At 47.6% G+C, this 17,889-nt stretch overlaps 1 protein-coding gene across 7 annotated transcripts in view; it reads left to right on the forward strand.

Moving 5' to 3' along the window:
• LOC142586040 (E3 ubiquitin-protein ligase SHPRH) overlaps positions 1-17,889 on the forward strand; it is a 444,374-nt gene that overhangs the window by 120,561 nt on the left and 305,924 nt on the right. For all 7 annotated transcript variants that reach the window (XM_075697266.1, XM_075697267.1, XM_075697264.1 and 4 more), the window contains one exon: positions 3,392-3,474. In XM_075697266.1, the coding sequence (XP_075553381.1) occupies positions 3,392-3,474 (83 nt within the window). The remainder of the gene's footprint in view (positions 1-3,391; positions 3,475-17,889) is intronic.

The following is a 17,889-nucleotide window of genomic DNA, read 5'->3' on the forward strand; positions in this document are numbered from 1 at the left end:
GTTCTTCGTTTACACTGGTAAGTGGGAGACACTGGGACTGCATGGCTTGGCTTTTGATGTAGTCAGTAAACTTTATGATAAATATTTTGGACAAAGGTACAGAATTTACATGGACAATCTTTATAATTCGAAGCACCTTTTCGGACACCTCCTTCAATGCAAAACGCTGGCATGTGGAACAATGAGAAAAGACCGTCGAGACTTCCCTGGTGATCTGAAAAATTCAAAATGGGAAAAGAAAGCTCAATGTGGAGACATTCGTGGGGTCGGGGAAGAAAATGTCTTGTTTCTTCAGTGGAAGGACTGTTGGGCTCTAAGTCCAATGAGCACCATTCATGTCCCTGCAACGAGACGTGCAAAAGTGGGCAACAAATGGAGCGAGAGGCCCATAAAAAAGCCCTTGTTGGTGCATGAGTGCAACGCAGGTATGCTGGGGGTTGACAAATCTGATTAGATCATTGGCATGTACAATGTCCTTCGTAAATGTCTGTGCTGGTGGAAGACGCTCTTTTTTCACTGCATAGATATCACTCATGTAAATAGTTTTATTCTACTTCCATAGCATCGCAATAAGCACCCCGACACTTCTGAGTTACGTTTGAGTGCCCGCTTTGACCAGCTTTCTTTCCGAGAGATGCTCATCAAGCAAATTTTGAATCTTGATGTTCATCAACCAGCTAGCATATCTTATCTGCCACCCGACTGGATTTGCCACAAGCCTGAGAAGGTTGACAACCGAAGAAACTGCAAGCAGTGCTGTGAGAATACCAAGAAAGAAGTAAGACAAACATTTTTTGCAGCACCTGTGAAACGCACCTTTGTTTTATCACTACGCGCAACTATTTTGCTGATTGGCGTATGCGTCATGGGCGCTGAGGTCAAAGGTCGTTTGAATATGTGCTTTCTTACCTAGAGTGCTCAAATTTGCAGGAATCGTACCTGAGGACATGGACAATCATTTGTATATTCCAGTTTCTTTTTATTCTATGTGTAGGGAAATATAACGGCAATTTCGTATCTTCGCATGTATGATTTCCTTCCCTTTCTTCAACTTTCGGCAATAAAATATAGAAAAATGTGGCAGTGCTTACTTTGTATCTTATTACATTGGAAAGGCAAAACAATCAGCTACATTGTCATATATAATAATTCATTGTGCAGCAAAATGTTCCCAAGAAAAAAAATATGTAGACGCTTAGCAAAAAACGGCTGTTTTCCGTGGTAAGAAAAGAGTCAACTATATCTTACTTAATGGTGCCCTAATTAAATATAGCTTAATTAAATTTGCCTTAATTAATGTCACCTTAATTAACCCTACAGGTTGTCTGTTAGTCTTCAACCAAGGGTCAAGTATTCAACTTTTTCAAGTGCCTTAATTAACTTTGCCTTATTAACCCCAAAGGTAATGGGTTTGACTCCTACCAGAGGTCGTTGGTACGGCTTGTGACCTTCACAATGTTAATTGGGATCCATTGCAGATATGGTCAGTTCGCCCATATCTCCAATTGGGTTCAATTGCCTCCAAAGGTTGAGGGTTCGACTCCCACCAAAAGTAGTGGGTTCGACTCTCAACATTTGTGATGGCAATTGGAATCCAATTTGGAGATATGGCGGGTTTGCCACATCTCCAAGTGGGTTCAAATCTTACCAAAGGTCCTGGGTTCGAGTGCCTTAATTAACTATATTGAATTAACTGTGCCTTAATTAAATTTTCCTTATTTAACACCACAGGTCGAGCTGACGCTTCTTCTTTGCCTTGGCTTCATGCTTTCTTATAAAGAAATTGATGGCCTGATTCGTCTTTAACACTAAAGGTCTTGGGTTCACCTCCCATCAAAAGTCGAAGGTTCGACTCCCACCAAAGGTAGTGGGTCTTAATTAAATGTGCCTTAAGTAAAAACACAGGTAGTGGGTGGGACTCTCACCAAAGGTCGAGGGTTTGACTCCCTATGAATTTTGGTGCCATAATGCCAGATGGCTTAACGCTGGGTATCATGTTTTTGTCCCACGAAGAAAGTTTATTGTACATTTGTTCCCCTGTATTTGCGTGTTAAATCGAATATATTTTATTCCATCGACTGTAGGAAAGTACTGCTGATCAGCTCAAGTCAACAAAGTTGCTTTGCTAATGTATTTTAGCGATTCCAGCATTGAGCAGTTATGTAAGAAACATGTCTCTGCTCCAGTGCTATCACTTCAGTGTGCCTGGTTCTGGAATTTTTGCTTGGGAATTTTAGAGGAATGTTACTAAAATGCAATGACCACTTCTGTTGAAGGGTTTCGTACAGATTCAAGTTGAGGTTAAACGTTGTAGTGCAAAAATTCGGGGGATAGTGACAGTAATACCCCAGTCACACGAGCATGCCAAAGGTCCTTTGAAGTTAAGGAGCATTGAGCTTTCAAAGGCACATTAGTTCAAGGGATATGTGTCGGTGCTACACGGTCTCCACATGGTCTCCGTTGAAGCTTTTAACAGAAACCGCAATGTATCCTTAGCGCTGCCATCGCCTCGAAAGTAATAAAAAAATATGGCCCATATGCATCTTATAATAAATTTGTCATATTTTTTTCAGCAATATTTATTTTTTCTAATACATAGAAACATCAAAACGAAATGCACGTGTAGTAAAGGCATTACATTACCAAATTGAGATGTATTTATTGTAATCATGGCCACCATGTTTACCGCTTCGTACACTGCATGTTGGCGTCAATTATTCGTTGTTGCCCTTGCTTCAGCTGCTCTGTTTCATTCCTTATGGCTAGGCAGCAGTAGGTACGCGTAAATGCAGTTAAATAAGGAATTACAAAACTGAAGTGACGAGGGAAGAAGACATGCAGAAAAAAGCAGAGGAGACTGGGATGCCTAGCAGCCACTAATCAAAGAACCAAATCGCACATGGAACCCGTGTTGTGTTGATGTTGCTGCTGACGACAGGCCGTGCCGGCGCTGCTGTACCGGCGCATTCATGATGGAGATTGCGGGTGTCACGAAAGTGTTTAGTGCTTTAGTAATAATATTCAGTACCTATAAGCTTGTTCTGAAGAGGTAAAATTTGAACTTCCATATCTTTAGATATTTTTTTTTCTGCTGTCGGACGCCCTCTAGGCTCGAGAGTATTCCCTTGAGGTTTCAAAGGATGAACGCACACTCCTTTGACTCAAAGCTTCCTTCCAGTAGGGCTCCTTTGCTGTGCCTGTGTGACAGCGCGCATTCTCCCTTGAAGTAAAGGATCTTTGGTTCAAAGGACTTTGAAAGTGCCCGTGTGACTGTGATATAAGAGGCAGTATGCCGTGTTAGACATGAAATGCGAAGCTCCTGCATTTTGCACTATGCTGTCACTGCTGCAGTCAGCTGGCCTTGCAAATGTATTACTGTTCTGGATTGCAGCTCCTGCAGCCACTGGTTCGGTTGCGGCAGGCCTGCTGCCATCCACGTGCTGTACGGGGTGCCTTCCTACCAATGAGGACTGAGTAAGTGGGCAGCTACAAGCTGCATGGTCTCAGGCTTTCACAGTCTCCAGTTAGTTCTCAAGTGAAGGTTTCCAGACTTTGCAGCCAGCAACTATGTTTCTAAAATCTGCTAAGGTCCTGCTGTTAGCCCCCCATTTTTAGTTCTTCGGATGGCATGGCCACAGGAACATGCATTGTGCCTAGCATAGCGCAAGTCATGCCCTTTCTGGCATCATCTAAATAGTCTTAGCATGTGGTAGATGGCACTATGCTTTAATAAATGGGAAAGAATGTGGAAATATGTGTGCTGCCAGAAATTATTTTGTTAAATACTTTCTGTCATAAAAGCTACCAGGAGAACGGGCTCACAGCCAGAGTGGGCATAAGCCTGCATCAAGGGCACTCAATTGCACCAGCACTGAGCTTGACAGGGGATATTTAGGGATCGGTCAGATCAAAAGGCATGTCAGTATATTTGCGAGTGTAGCTGCATCAGACGATTTCAGCTTCTCAAAAGTGGAATTCTAAGCCTGAGAACTTCTGGCACTGTGCTACCTCAGTCATATAGCAATGCAACTAGAACAGCATGATTCAGATCATAATCATTTCCTGCTGCGCAGCAAGTAATTTTTGCTGAGTCCACAATCTGTGTACTGGTTCGACTGCAACATGTGCCTTGTGCCATTCTTTGACTGGAGGTGATGCATTGCTTGGAGGCCTGGAGACGATATCCTTCTTGTCTCTTCTAGTGTGCTGCAGGGCAGTGTACTGGGTCATTCGATGTTTTTAATGTATGTACAGTAGAATCCCGTTGATACGATTCTGGGTAATACATTTTTCAGGATAATGCATCTATTTTTTCCCGGCCAACACCCCGTAGCGGTTGCATAATCTATGCGGTTGATATAATCGCATTTTTGCCTGAAATTGGATAATATGACTGCAAAGTGGTATTTCTGAAACTTGTAGCTTTATATTCATGCATACTAGATTAAATTACATTCCAACGACCCAGGAAGGTGTTAAGGGCCGGCCAGGCTAGTGGAAAAAGTGTGCCACGAAAGCTACCGCGAAGCAGGTTTTTCGTGCCGCCGGTGGGATCAGTCCTGGACTGATTTAAATTGCGGCACAGTGGCATACGAGCCGCGAGTGAAGGAGACAAATAAGAGCTGCCCCTTCAGTGATGAAAGCGCGGGAAACGTGTCATACGGACCTGCCCAGCCACTATTTTCGTACTCACGTCTAGTACCATCTGCTTGCGTCAGCTGTCGCTTGCGCGATGGTGATGACTGATATGACGGAACCGAAGGAGGTGGTGACAGCTGCGGCGACCAGTGCTCAACTGCTGGGGACGCACTCACAGCATTAGACACTTTTCGGGGCCTCATCGCAAATGCTCACTTTAGTGAGGAAACATCTTTATTTGACTTCCAAAGAACTTGTTTTCGGACATTGAAAAAAAGTGGATGCAGTTCCACTTAACGTGAAAGCTGTCGGAAGTACGGAGCAGTGATTTGCCACTGTTTTCCTTGTGTTGTTGTTGTGAGTACCCTGTGCTTCAAGTGCCCGCTGTTGCTCAATCCGTGCCAACTGTTTGGCGTCCATGGCGAGAAAGACCGGCTCTTTGTTTGCAGGGTCTATTCAGAGAGGCGGTGGCATCCTCTCTTGACGAGTTTCGGTATCAGCCTAGGTGCTGTGGCGCTCTCTCTTGACTAGTTTCGATATCAGCCTGGGTGCGTGATGCCCAAGAGGCTGTGGTGCCCTCTCTTGACTAATTTCAGTATCGGGCTGAGTGCTGTAGCACCCTCTCTTGGCTAGTTTCGATATCAACCTGAGGGCGTGATGCCCAAGAGGCTGTGGTGACCTCTGTTGACTAGTTTCGGTATCGGGCTGTGTGCTATGGCGCTCTCTTTGCTAGTTTCGATATCAGCCTGGGTGCGTGATGCCCAAGAGGCTGTGGTGCCCTCTCTTGACTAGTTTTGGTATAAGCCTAGGTGCTGTGGCACTCTCTCTTGACTAGTTTCAATATCAGCCTGGGTGCGTGATGCCCAAGAGGCTGTGGTGCCCTCTCTTGACTAATTTCTGTATCGGGCAGGGTGCTGTAGCACCCTCTCTTGACTAGTTTCGGCATCAGCCTAGGGGTGTGACGCCCAAGAGGCTGTGGTGCCCTCTATTGGCTAGTTTCGGTATCAGCCTAGGTGCTGTGGCGCTCACTCTTGACTAGTTTCGATAACAGCCTGAGCGCGTGATGCCCAAGAGACTGTGGTGCCCTCTCTTGAATAGTTTCGGTATCAGCCCATGTGCTGTGGCGCTCTCTCTTGACTAGTTTCGATATCAGCCTGGGTACGTGACGCCCAAGAGCTGTTGTGCCCTCTCTTGACTAGTTTCGGTATCGGGCTGGGTGCTGAGTGCCCTCTCTTGACTAGTTTCGGTATCGGGCTGGGTGCTGAGTGCCCTCTCTTGGCTAGTTTCGGCATCAGCCTGGGAGTGTGACGCCCAAGAGGCTGTGGTGCCCCCTCTTGACTAGTTTCGATATCAGCCTGGGTGCGTGATGCCCAAGAGGCTGTGGTGCCCTCTCTTGACTAATTTCGATATTGGGCTGGGTGCTGTAGCGCCCTCTCTTGACTAGTTTCGGTATCAGCCTAGGTGCTGTGGCGCTCACTCTTGACTAGTTTCGATATCAGCCTGGGGGTGTGACGTACACCCAAGAGGCTGTGGTGCCCTCTCTTGACTACATAGAGTTACTATACTGACTCTAGAGGACAAGCTACCCATAGGGCCCATGCATTGAAATCGGTAACCGCAAGAGCGCCGCCATGTTGCTACGCGCTGAGGTTGCCAGCTCCTGAGATGCTTGCTAGACTTGGTGACAGTAGTCAGTTTTAATCCAGCAACCGTAGCAGCGTAGCAGCGTGGCGTCTCGCTTGTAGTGTCATGAAGTGGTGTGCGTGCAGCCGTGTGTTTGGGCTTTATAAGTTGGTTCTTTTTTCTACATTGCGGAATGGTGTGCATGTGGTCCATGTTGGCCGTGCAGGTGGCAGTTATGCAACCGAAGGATGATCCTGTTGAAGTTTCCGGCGGTGTGCAGTTTTCAGCGGTCATGCCTGTTGCAGTAGTGTCACTCGATGAGGCTACGAGCTCGAAGCTGGGGTCGAATTCCTCGTTGGCGTTCCGTAATTCTCTTCGCACAGGCGCGGTATGTTGCAAAAGCCACTTTCGTGATCTATCATCGCGACGATAGATCGGTTTTTTTTTATTATTATAAGTAATGATCCAGCTGTAGGGCACATGTAACTGACAAACGGAAGTCTCAGAAGAGCACCTGAGATTATAATAAAGCAGGTGCCGCAGGAACTCCAGGGCACCCAAGGGACAGTGGGGGGATCAAAGCTTGAAGCAGAACGGTACGTAGGTTGGGGCCGCCGAGGCAGGTGTGTGCCAGGGAGTGTTCGCACAGACAGCTCCCCTGGCACGCGCAGCGGTGCCTCGCAAGGTCGAGATACTTTAAAGGCACCTGCGCCCACGATATTTCTTTTACCTTGGTGCAGTGAGCACGATTAACTAGAATAATATGGGGGGCATCCGGTGCAGTCGCAAATGCGAGTCATGGCATATGTAGCTCGCGTTGTCGGGCGTATGTAGTAATATCAGAGTTACTTGTATGAAATTTCTGCATAATACGCTTTGTTATGGTACCCTAACGGAATGGCTCTAGAGGACAGCGTTGGTACATTTTTCGTACTTCCCTAATCCTATACAACCCCCCCCACTACAAACACACACAAACATACCCCCTTTTTTTCTATATGTATACATACATTTCCTTGCCATGACAGGTTGACCAGTTCAAGATGTCAACTTGTCAGTAACTGTCATAGGAATCACTATAATAAACACAATTACACGCTCGGATTGTTTACTTTCAGTTTTTATTGTAACACTGAGGACTACATAGAACCTTATTTTGTATATTTGAGAGAAGTATGTGCATATCACAAGCTTAAGCCAATGTGCGATACACAGACAAAGCAGCTGCTACAACATGAACTGCATTGAGGGCCACACAACACATACATAATTAAAGGTGCAAAACATAGGGGGAAGCTTCAAAATACGCCATGTAGCACTGCAATGTATGTCAAGCGGGCCCACGTCGTCTTCCTCCTCCTCAGTGCAACCACACTGTGGCGGCTGTTTCGTAGCATCACCCCCGGCAGTAGAAGCACCATCCCGGTGCTTAATCTACACATCCGCGGTTAAAGGTGTGTGGTATGGCTTTAGTCTCGCCACGTGAACGATGTCACTTGCAGCCGACGATGACTCTTAGAGGTCGGCGGGGATGACTTCATACGTGACATCGGTCACTTGTCGCACCACACGGTATGGGCCAGTGTAGCGCAACAGCAGCTTTTCAGAAAGGCCCACATGTCGAATGGGTGACCAGAGAAGCACCAGAGAACCCAGAGTAAAGTGCACGTCGTAATGGTGGCAATCATAGAGGCGTCTCTGATGCTCCTGTGAAGCCTCGAGACGGGTGCGGGCGAGCTGGCGCGCGTGGTCGGTGTGTGCGATCACGTCACAGGCGTATTCAGTGGCTGAATGCTTGGCCGAGGGCAACAAAGTGTCTAAGGGCAACGCGGGTTCTCGGCCATATAGGAGATAGAATGGTGAATAGCCGGCGGTGTCGTGACGCGATGAATTATACGCGAACGTCACATATGATAAGTAAAGATCCCAGTCGTAGTGGTCGGTCGCAACGTACTTTGAAAGCATGTCGGTGATGGTCCGGTTGAGGCGCTCCGTGAGGCCGTTGGTCTGTGGGTGGTAGGACGTGCTGAACTTGTGCTTTGTCGAGCAGGAGTGGAGGATGTCCTCGACGACTGCCGACAGAAAGCTGCGGCCACGGTCAGTGAGTAATTGGCGCGGAGCACCGTGCATTAAATGATGTCATAGAGCAGAAAGTCAGCAACGTCAGTAGCACAACTTGTCGGAAAGGCTCTGGTGATTGCGTACCGCGTAGCATAATCAGTAGCGACGGCGACTCATTTATTTCCGGAGCCCGAGAGAGGAAACGGTCCAAGCAGGTCTAGACCAACACGGAAAAAGGGTTCCGGTTGGATGTCAATCAGCTGGAGACATCCAGCTGGAGGTCTGGAGTGCTTCTTCCGGCGCTGACAGCGCTCACAAGCGGCAACGTAGCGCTGCACGGAGCGGGCGAGACCCGGCCAAAAGAATCGACGTCGTACACGGTCGTATGTGCGCGAGACGCCCAAGTGTCCAGCCAAGGGAGCATCGTGAAGTTGTTGGAGGACAGTCGGACGCAGGTGCGATGGAATTACGAGTAGAAGGTCAAGGCCGTGTGGATCGAGATTGCGGCGATATAATGTCCCCTCCTTAAGGAGAAACATCCGGAGAGAGGCGTCGCCAGGCGTTGACTCCAGATGGTTGATGAGGGCTCGTAATGAAGGATCGCAGTGTTGCTTGTTGCCGATTTCAAGCAACTGGGACACAGAGAAAACGCAAGCGATGGCATCCGCATCACTTGGTTTGTCGACGGAGTAGCGGGATAAACAATCGGCATCCTGGTGCAAGCGTCCCGTCATATATACCATGGAGAAGGTATATTCTTGCAGGCGTAATGCCCAGCGAGCGAGTCGTCCCGTGGGGTCCTTAAGCCAGGATAGCCAGCAGAGCGCGTGGTGATCAGTGATGACACAGAAGGGGCGTCCATACAAGTATGGACGAAACTTCGCAACAGCCCACACAAGAGCGAGGCACTCGCACTCTGTGATTGAATAATTGCACTCGGCGGATGATAGAAGTCGGCTGGCATAGGCTATAATGCGATCATGTCCATGCTGGCGTTGTGCTAACACTGCTCGTATGCCGTTACCACTGGCATCAGTTCGAACTTCCATTGAGGCAGACGGGTCAAAGTGGGCCAGATTTGGAGGCGTGGTAAGGAGAGTAGTGAGCTGCGAAAAAGATGCGGCATGGTCAGATCTCCAAGAAAATGGGGCGTCTTTCTTCAAGAGGTCAGTAAGGGGACGTGCGATGGTCGCAAAATTCTTCACAAAGCGTCGGAAATAAGAGCATAGCCCTACGAAACTACGAACGTCCTTGGTAGACTTCGGAACAGGAAAGGTCGTGACGGCGCGAATCTTGTCCGGATCAGGTCTCACGCCTCTGGCGTCCACGAGGTGTCCAAGGACGGTGATTTGGTGGCGAGCGAAGTGACATTTTGACGAGTTCAACTGGAGACCGGCGCAGCGGAACACGTCAAGAATCGCTGAAAGACGGTCTAGATGCGTGTAAAATGTGGGCGAATAAACGATGACGTCGTCCAGATAGCACGAACAGGTGGAACACTTGAACCCTTAAGCAAAGAGTCCATCATTCGTTCGAAGGTGGCGGGCGCGTTACAGAGACCGAAAGGCATCACCTTGAACTGATAAAGGCCGTCAGGGGCAACAAATGCAGTCTTCTCTCTGTCCATGTCGTCAACGGATATCTGCCCGTATCCTGACCGTCAGTCGATAGAAGAAAAATAGGTGGCACCGTACAGGCAGTCTAGAGCGTTATCAATACATGGAAAAGGGTACACGTCCTTTTTTGTGATTTTGTTCAGGTGGCGATAATCTACACAAAAACGCCACGTTCCAGTCTTCTTTTTGACAAGTACGACGGGAGAAGCCCAGGGACTGCAGGAAGGCTTGATAATGTCCTTTGCAAGCATCTTTTTGACTTCCTGTTGGATAACAGCTCGTTCTGACGCAGAAATACGATTTGGACGTCCGTGAATAGGGTTCGCATCGCCAGTGTTTATGCGATGGGTCACGACGGACGTTTGACCTAAGGGTCGATTGTCAAAGTCAAAAATGTCGCAATAGCCTTCAAGAACGCGGCAAAGAGCTTCAGTTTGAGCAGGTGTAAGGTCAGAGGAGACCATCTTCTTAATGTCGACGTCAGTACCGTGCGATGATGTCACGGTATGGGCTGAGCTGTGACGATCTTCCACTGTGAATGGCTCGATCTCATCATCCTGCAGAGTGCTAATTATAGCCAATGAAATCCCCTGAGGCAGAACTTGCATGGCTAACGCGAAATTGACAAGGGGAAGGCAGGTGCGGTTGCCAGTAATTGTCAGCACAGTGTGTGGCACGGTAACGCCATGTGTAAGTATAACTGCTGGAATTGGTGCGACCACGTAATTACCGTCAGGTACAGCTGGTGAGGACAACAAGTCAACGTGTGTCACATAGTGAGGCGGTAGGCGAATAAAATCCATGCAGCTCAAACGGCTTGGAGGCGGGTCCACAGGGCCGGCAAGAAGAGGCAAGTCAAGGCGAAGGGAGCCGCCCGAACAGTCAATGAGGGCAGAATGATTGGCAAAGAAATCCAGACCGAGAATGAGTTCGTGAGGGCAATGCTCGATGACGGTGAAGAGAACGACGGTGCGTCTCTCAGCAATGGTGAGTCGGGCAGAGCACATGCCAACAATAGCGACGGTCCCTCCATCAGCGACTTGTACAAATCGGTTCGGGGCGGGCATCAGAACTTTCTTGAGCCAACGGTGAAGAGCAGCACTCATAATGGACACATGCGCCCCGGTGTCAATCAACGCGCACACAGGAACATTGTCGACGAGAACGTCCAAAAGATTCTTGTTCGTGGATAATGTGAAGCGAGGATTTCGTGCTAATGTCGTCATTGCAGCTTCACCTCCAGAAGCTGCACTGTCTAGTTTTCTGGTCGGGGGTCGGGGGTGCGGCGAGTAGGTCGGAGAAGGAGCACGGTGTGACGGGGGCGAACGAGATTGACGACGGGAGGGAAAAGGCGAGCGGGAGTAGCGGGGTCGTGTCAAAGGCGTCGCAAGGTCAGATGATGGGGTGGGCATAGAAGGGGCGAAGGAAAAGGACGCGCTAGAGGGGCGAGGGTGGTAATTAGGAGAATAGCGTGTCGGGGAAGTCCAGCAGCTGCGGCAGTGGCGAGCAACATGTCCAATGCGTCGGCAGTTAAAACATATCGGCTTGTCCACGGTTCGCTATTCGGAGGGGTTGCGCTGTCCATAAGAGTAAGAAGAGCGCGGTGGGGTTGTGCTTGGAGAGAGAGGTTCCGAGCATACGGAACGAATGGAGTGCAGGCCGACGTTGGACAACCCTTGACGGACGATGACCTAGGTCAAGGAGATTGTCACCGGAGATTGAGCAGGTGACCGGAATGAAGGGGCCGCCGGTTGTGCCGCTTCAACCTCATGACGAATGATGCGGGTCAAGTTGAAACATCGCGACGGCTGGTAGAAGAGGTTCTCACAGGATGACGTAGCAGCTGTGTTGGGAAGTCGCATGATGTGCTGGGATACCCGGCGGCTTTTAGCATGCTCGAGACGGCGGCACTTCTTGAGGATCTTATCTATGCTGGTGACGTTTGTAAACACCAGTAAATTGAAGGCGTTGTCAGCGATGCGTTTGAGGATGTGATTAACCTTATCGTCCTCAGACATGGTCGAGTCAGACTTGGCACAAAGGTCCAAGACGTCGAGAATGTACGACACGTAGGACTCGGTCGACGTCTGTACGTGTGTGGAAAGGGCTTTCTTGGCATTGACTTGGCGACCGAACGGATTGCCAAAAAGGTTGCGGAGCTTCTCTTTGAAGAGATCCCAGCTTGAGATCTCCTCTTCGTGAGTCTGGAACCATGCAAGTGGAGCTCCGTCGAGGTAAAAAAGAACGTTCGCAAGCGTAATAGTCGGATCCCACCTGTGACTGGTGCTGACACGTTCGTATAGCGGAGCCAGTCGTCAACATCAGGACTGCCGGCTCCGTTGAAAACACCAGGATCCTGAGGGGGGGAAACGGCGACGTAGGTCGGGGCTGCAGGCGGAGACGGTTGTGTAGATGATGTCCCGCCAGCAGGAGCTGAAGTTGCACTGTCGCCATTGCGACCGCTGCAAAGCTCTATGACGGGTACGGGGAATGTCCACCTCCACCAAATTAATGTTACGTGTAGCTGAAGTCCAATGCTATATAGACTTTATTTACAGAGACGCTAACGGAAGGCCAAAATGGCGACGCTATATCAAGCGGGCCCACGTCGTCTTCCTCCTCCTCAGTGCAGCCACACTGTGGCGGCTGTTTTGTAGCAATATATTGTATGTGTACAATAAATGTTCAAAAAAACAATGCATCAATGTCCCGTTTGCCTTCAAGTTTATTATCAAGTTCAAGTTTACTGAAGTTTATTATGAGCATATGTACAACAGGAATCTACTGACACACCCGCAGTAAAGGTGGCTGTTCGAGGTGTGCTGGCTGCCTCAGTGTAAGAAAAAGAAAGAAATTGGGTGAATGTCGACACCAGTGCCACTGCTTCTTGCTTCTGACCTGCACGTGCCTCGGCGGCATCTTTGTGCACAAGTGAGCTGTGTGGTGAGGCGTAGGAGTCATCCGAGAGAAAGAGTATCATTTACATGGAGAAGTGGCTGTTCACATTGCCTGTCGCTTTTCCTGAAATGTTCCCTTGGCGACTAGGGTGACATCCGCAGTCAAGGTGGCTGTTCGAGGTTTGCTGGCTGCCTAAATGAAAGAAAAAGAAGGAAATTAAATGAATGTCGATACTAGTGCTATTGCTTCTTGCCTCTTACCTGCATTTGCCTCCACGGCCTCTTGGCCTGTGGAGTCTGTATGAGGGAGCTGCTGTGGCTAGGCGTAGGCATTGTCTAAGCAAAAAGAAAAGGCCATTCAAATGGGGAATTATGGAAATAAATGCAGTTGTTATGTTTGCTTCTTGCACTCTTCTTGCCTAAACGTTTTGAAACATAGCGTCCAGAACACACCAGCACTTTGACTGCTTCTGCTTTTTACCTGCAGGTGTTGCTGCGAGATCCTTAGTATGGCTGCATGCAGCATTGTGACACTTGGTGGAGGCATTTGAAATGGTAGCCAAAAATATGAAGAATTGTCCTTGCCTGCATGAATGCTTTCAATTTCTAAATGCAGTGGTAACTATCACTATTAGTGCAAGGCCCCCCACATCTATGCGGCAAGTGCCATAGCTCGAAACTGAATTTTTCTTTTAGTGTTTCACAAGGCGTCTGATATGTCCACATTAGATGTGATGTGCTTCTTTTTATTTATCCCAGTGTGGAGAGAGCATCACTAAATTTTTTATTTTTGCATGTCTTGTTCTTTAGTTTATTTCTGAATTTATCAAGCAGCTGTCTCATGATGCTAAAGTGACTTATGTAATGACAATCATCAGCTTTTGTTTTGCAGAAAAACAACGCATTTCCTGACCCATTGTTTGACATCTCCTCACTCGCATAATTTTGCAGAGTATTCTACCTATATTGACTTGCTTGACTTCCACTAGTCTTGCATTTTGAAATAGCATTCTTTCCTTAAAATCATTCGACGCTTCTCATAATTTCTGTACCTTGGGCTTCTGATACTATGCATTCACCATTTTTGCTTGTTGTTTCTGACTAGAAATGTCTTCTTTATTTTAGAGCTTAAATTTTACCTTTGGAACACACGGAAGGGCTTGCCATTGCATATCTGCATAACAGGGAAACACCGTTTCATTAAACATTTGCAAAATCCAATCGAAGATTGATGAATGCAGCTTGCAGTGTGATTCGACTGAATAAGCCATAAAGTAAGTCATCTCACTTGGTAAATTAAAGCACATATTAGTGTGATGTACAAGACACGTTACACTAACGTGGTGGGGTCTGTAGCTTATAGAGCAAAATAATCGGTGCGCGAGAAAAAAAAATTATTTTTGCATACCCCTTGTACACACTGAGTTAAAGAAAATGAGCTGGAGCTGTCCACATGATCTACTTACTTTACCTGCGAGTATGGTCAACAAAAACGTGTCCCAGCTGCTTAGTGGTATTGTGTCAGTATTGCATATGTGCCCGTTGTCTAAAATAATTGAATTTTGAAAATGCTCGTAGGGATCTGATGTGCATATCTGCAGTTTATGGATACATGTAAAAGACTCAGCATCAAGTGCAAGTGAACGGTCCCACAGAGCCGGAGTCGATCATGTGAATAGATTTGCTGCACAAATTTGTGACCAGAACAGATATGCCACATGAAATGGCATGCAAGGAAATACTGAAAATATTACACAGTTAATAAAATGCCTACGCTATTAATATGTGGGTTCATGCACTCGATTTCCTCTTGATTGCTTCATGGAACAGAAATACTCGGCATAGGGCTGTTTTTCTACTGTGGCGCGTTTGTAGAAGCGTGATTGTTCAAAGTGTAACAATTACACAGATTCTATGACTTGTTTGTAGATTCGCCAGTACAATTCCGGTGTGCTGGTCTGCCTGTCCAGCAATTTCTTACTGAAGGGAAACCTGCAAATAAAAACACCGCTCCGCATGTAGAAAAATGCTCTACTGTGACGCTTCTCAAACGATTGTGATGCATCACAAGAGCTGTCTGCTCGCGTGATGTTCTGAACAAGAAGATACATTTGTTTATTTACATGTGAAGGTATATGCCAGAGCACTTCGGGGCTTCGGTGGCACATAAGGCACGAATGTGCCATAGCGTCCGATGTCGATGCGTGATCGCATGTCAAACCTAAACTGTACGAAACTATGACGCATCCAAAAAACAGATTCGAAACCGAAATTCGCGTCATCCTTTATTGCAATAACGCGTACATTGTGATTTACATAAGTCACGAACTTAGCGATCGCTTTCTGTAAACTTAATATTAACGCGCCACCTTCATAAAGCCATCAGGTATGCGTTTTTAAATGACAGAGCATAAGGTGACCTGTACTTCTTTTCAGCTCTTTCAATAATAACTGCGCTGGCCACATTGACCAGTAGCAACAGGGCGGCGCTCTAGAGGTTCCCACTTTTCCGGCCCAGCTTTTCCTCTAGAGTTGTTCTACTAACTCTATGCTTGACTAGTTTCGATTTCAGCCTGGGCGCGTGATGCACAAGAGGTGGTGGTGCCCTCTCTTGACTAAAATCGGTATTGGGCTGGGTGCTGTAGTGCCCTCCCTTGACTAGTTTCGGTATCAGCCTAGGTGCTGTGGCGCTCACTCTTGACTAGTTTCGATATCAGTCTGGTGATGCCCCAAGAGGCTGTGGTGCCCTCTCTTGACTAGTTTCGCTATCGGCCTGTAGCGCCCTCTCTTGGCTAGTTTCAATATCAGCCTGGGAGTGTGACACCCAAGAGGCTGTGGTGCCCTCTCTTGACTAGTTTCGGTGTCAGCCTAGGTGCTGTGGTGCTCTCTCTTGACTAGTTTCGATATCAGCCTGGATGCGGGATGCCCAAGAGGCTGTGGTGCCCTCTCTTGACTAGTTTCAATATCAGCCTGGGTGCGTGATGCCCAAGAGGTTGTGGTGCCCTCTCTTGACTAGTTTTGTTATCATCCCAGGTGCCGTGGTGCTCTCTCTTGAGTAGTTTCGATATCAGCCTGGGTGCGGGATGCCCAAGAGGCTGTGGTGCCCTCTCTTGACTAATTTCAGTATCGGGCTGGGTGCTGTAGCCAATAGTGTCCAATATATTTCATATATTGGTCACTGCGATGTGCCAAAAAGTGTTGATTCGGTCTTATCTAAAGGACCTAAGTTCTGTATTCAACCCAAAGAGTCCCCGGTCGAACTCCTATCTATTGTCAAGAGCATTGCAAGACGCGCGCCTGAGGATGAAAAAGGCCTATGTATTTCAGAAGGGGTAAACTCACTAGCAGTGAAGCGGTCCAAGCAGAACCAGCAGCGGGATGTTAAGCGAACTGTCGAGTACCTCAAGCAGAATGATCTGGCTTTAATGATTTCTGATAAAGAAGGTAGTTTTATGGTTCTACCAAACTCGTTATTTCGTCAGAAAACGAGGGAAGCTGTCGAAAAAATTTTTCCATGAAGACGTGCACTGCCGCTAAGCTAAAAAAGCTAGCGTTGGGTCTCTGTGATAGGTGTAACATGAAAAATCTTGGTTTGGGTATCAAGGGTGCGAAGAGCGGAGTGCTTAGCATTTTCTTCTCCACGAAAACGCATAAAGAAGGCATTCCTTTCCGAGCCATCGTATCGGAACGTCACACGTGGCAGGGGACAGTCTCTAAGTTTCTGCAGAAACACTTGCGCTTGCTCAGATTTGAGGACCCGTTCATGATAAGGAATTCTGAGGAGCTTATCACATTTCTTCGTGATCATGAAGGCTCGAGGGAACCGTTGTTTTCGTTTTCCATTGATGTCATTGACCTATTTTATTCCATTCCACAAGATATATTGCTATGTGCCATTAGAGATTCCATTGATGACTACGGCCCTGTGGCCTTTCAGAACGCATGTGGTGTAAGTGTGGACGACTTTTTAGAAATTCTTCATTTTTATCTGGCATCGACCATCGTTAATTTCGAAGGAAAGAACTTCGTCCAAAAGCGCGAAGTGTGCATTGGTTCTTGTATTGCCCCTTTATTAAGTGACATATTTTTATCATATTGTGACAAGCGAATTGCTGAACGCATTGACACAGCCTACTCGGCTAAGATTTTTAGATATGTTGACGATTATGCCATTTTATTGAAAGGGGTTGGGGAGGGAGGCGGTTCAACCACAGTAGAGCGTGTCCTTGGAATTTTCCGAGAAAGCGCGTTTGGGTTGAGTTTCACCTTTGAGTTGCCTTCACATGGATGCCTGCAGTTCCTGGACATTTTCATTATTATTGCTGGAACCCATGCGTGCTGGAGGTATCAAGCCTCGATCAAAAAAAGGTATATTAAGCTACCAGTCTGCTCATTCGAAGCTTGTAAAAAGGGGAATTGCAAAAAACTGCCTGCGTGCTGCTCTTGATAAGTCTTGCCAGCATGAAATGCAACATAGCGTGTTCTTACAGTTGCAAAGACTGCACAGCACAGGATTTCAGTATGATATGGTCACCTCGGTGCTAGAAACCCTTGCCAAGGAAGCGCGGGGCCCATCAGAGCTCCACCCAAGCGTAGAGCCGCAATGTCGTAGACCTGTTGCCATCCTGTATTACCACCAAATCTCCCACCGCCTCAAAAAGGTGGCTGAAAAATGTGAAGTACCAGTGGTTTACACGGCGCCCAAAAAACTGGCAGGCATGTGCAACATGGTGCAGGGTAAGAACAAAAGAAATGAATGTGGTATCAAGCACGTCGAGAGGTTCGTCCCATGCAGAATAGGGGTAGTGTACCAGATCCCTCTCTCTTGTGGCAATAGCTACATAGAGTAGACGGGACGGTGCCTAAACGTCAGACTGCAGGAGCACCGCGCAGCAGTAGAAGGATTGGTGGGGGGTGGCAGACTGGCTGACCATTGTCGCCACTGTCGTAATTGCACGCCTAGGTTCCGCAACACTAAAGTCTTGAAGATATTTATACTTTTTGTGCGCAAACAAACAGGGACGAAGAATAGGGGCAACACAAGGACGAGCGCT

The sequence above is a fragment of the Dermacentor variabilis genome, chromosome 6, assembly GCF_050947875.1.
Source record: "Dermacentor variabilis isolate Ectoservices chromosome 6, ASM5094787v1, whole genome shotgun sequence".
Lineage (NCBI taxonomy): Eukaryota > Metazoa > Arthropoda > Arachnida > Ixodida > Ixodidae > Dermacentor > Dermacentor variabilis.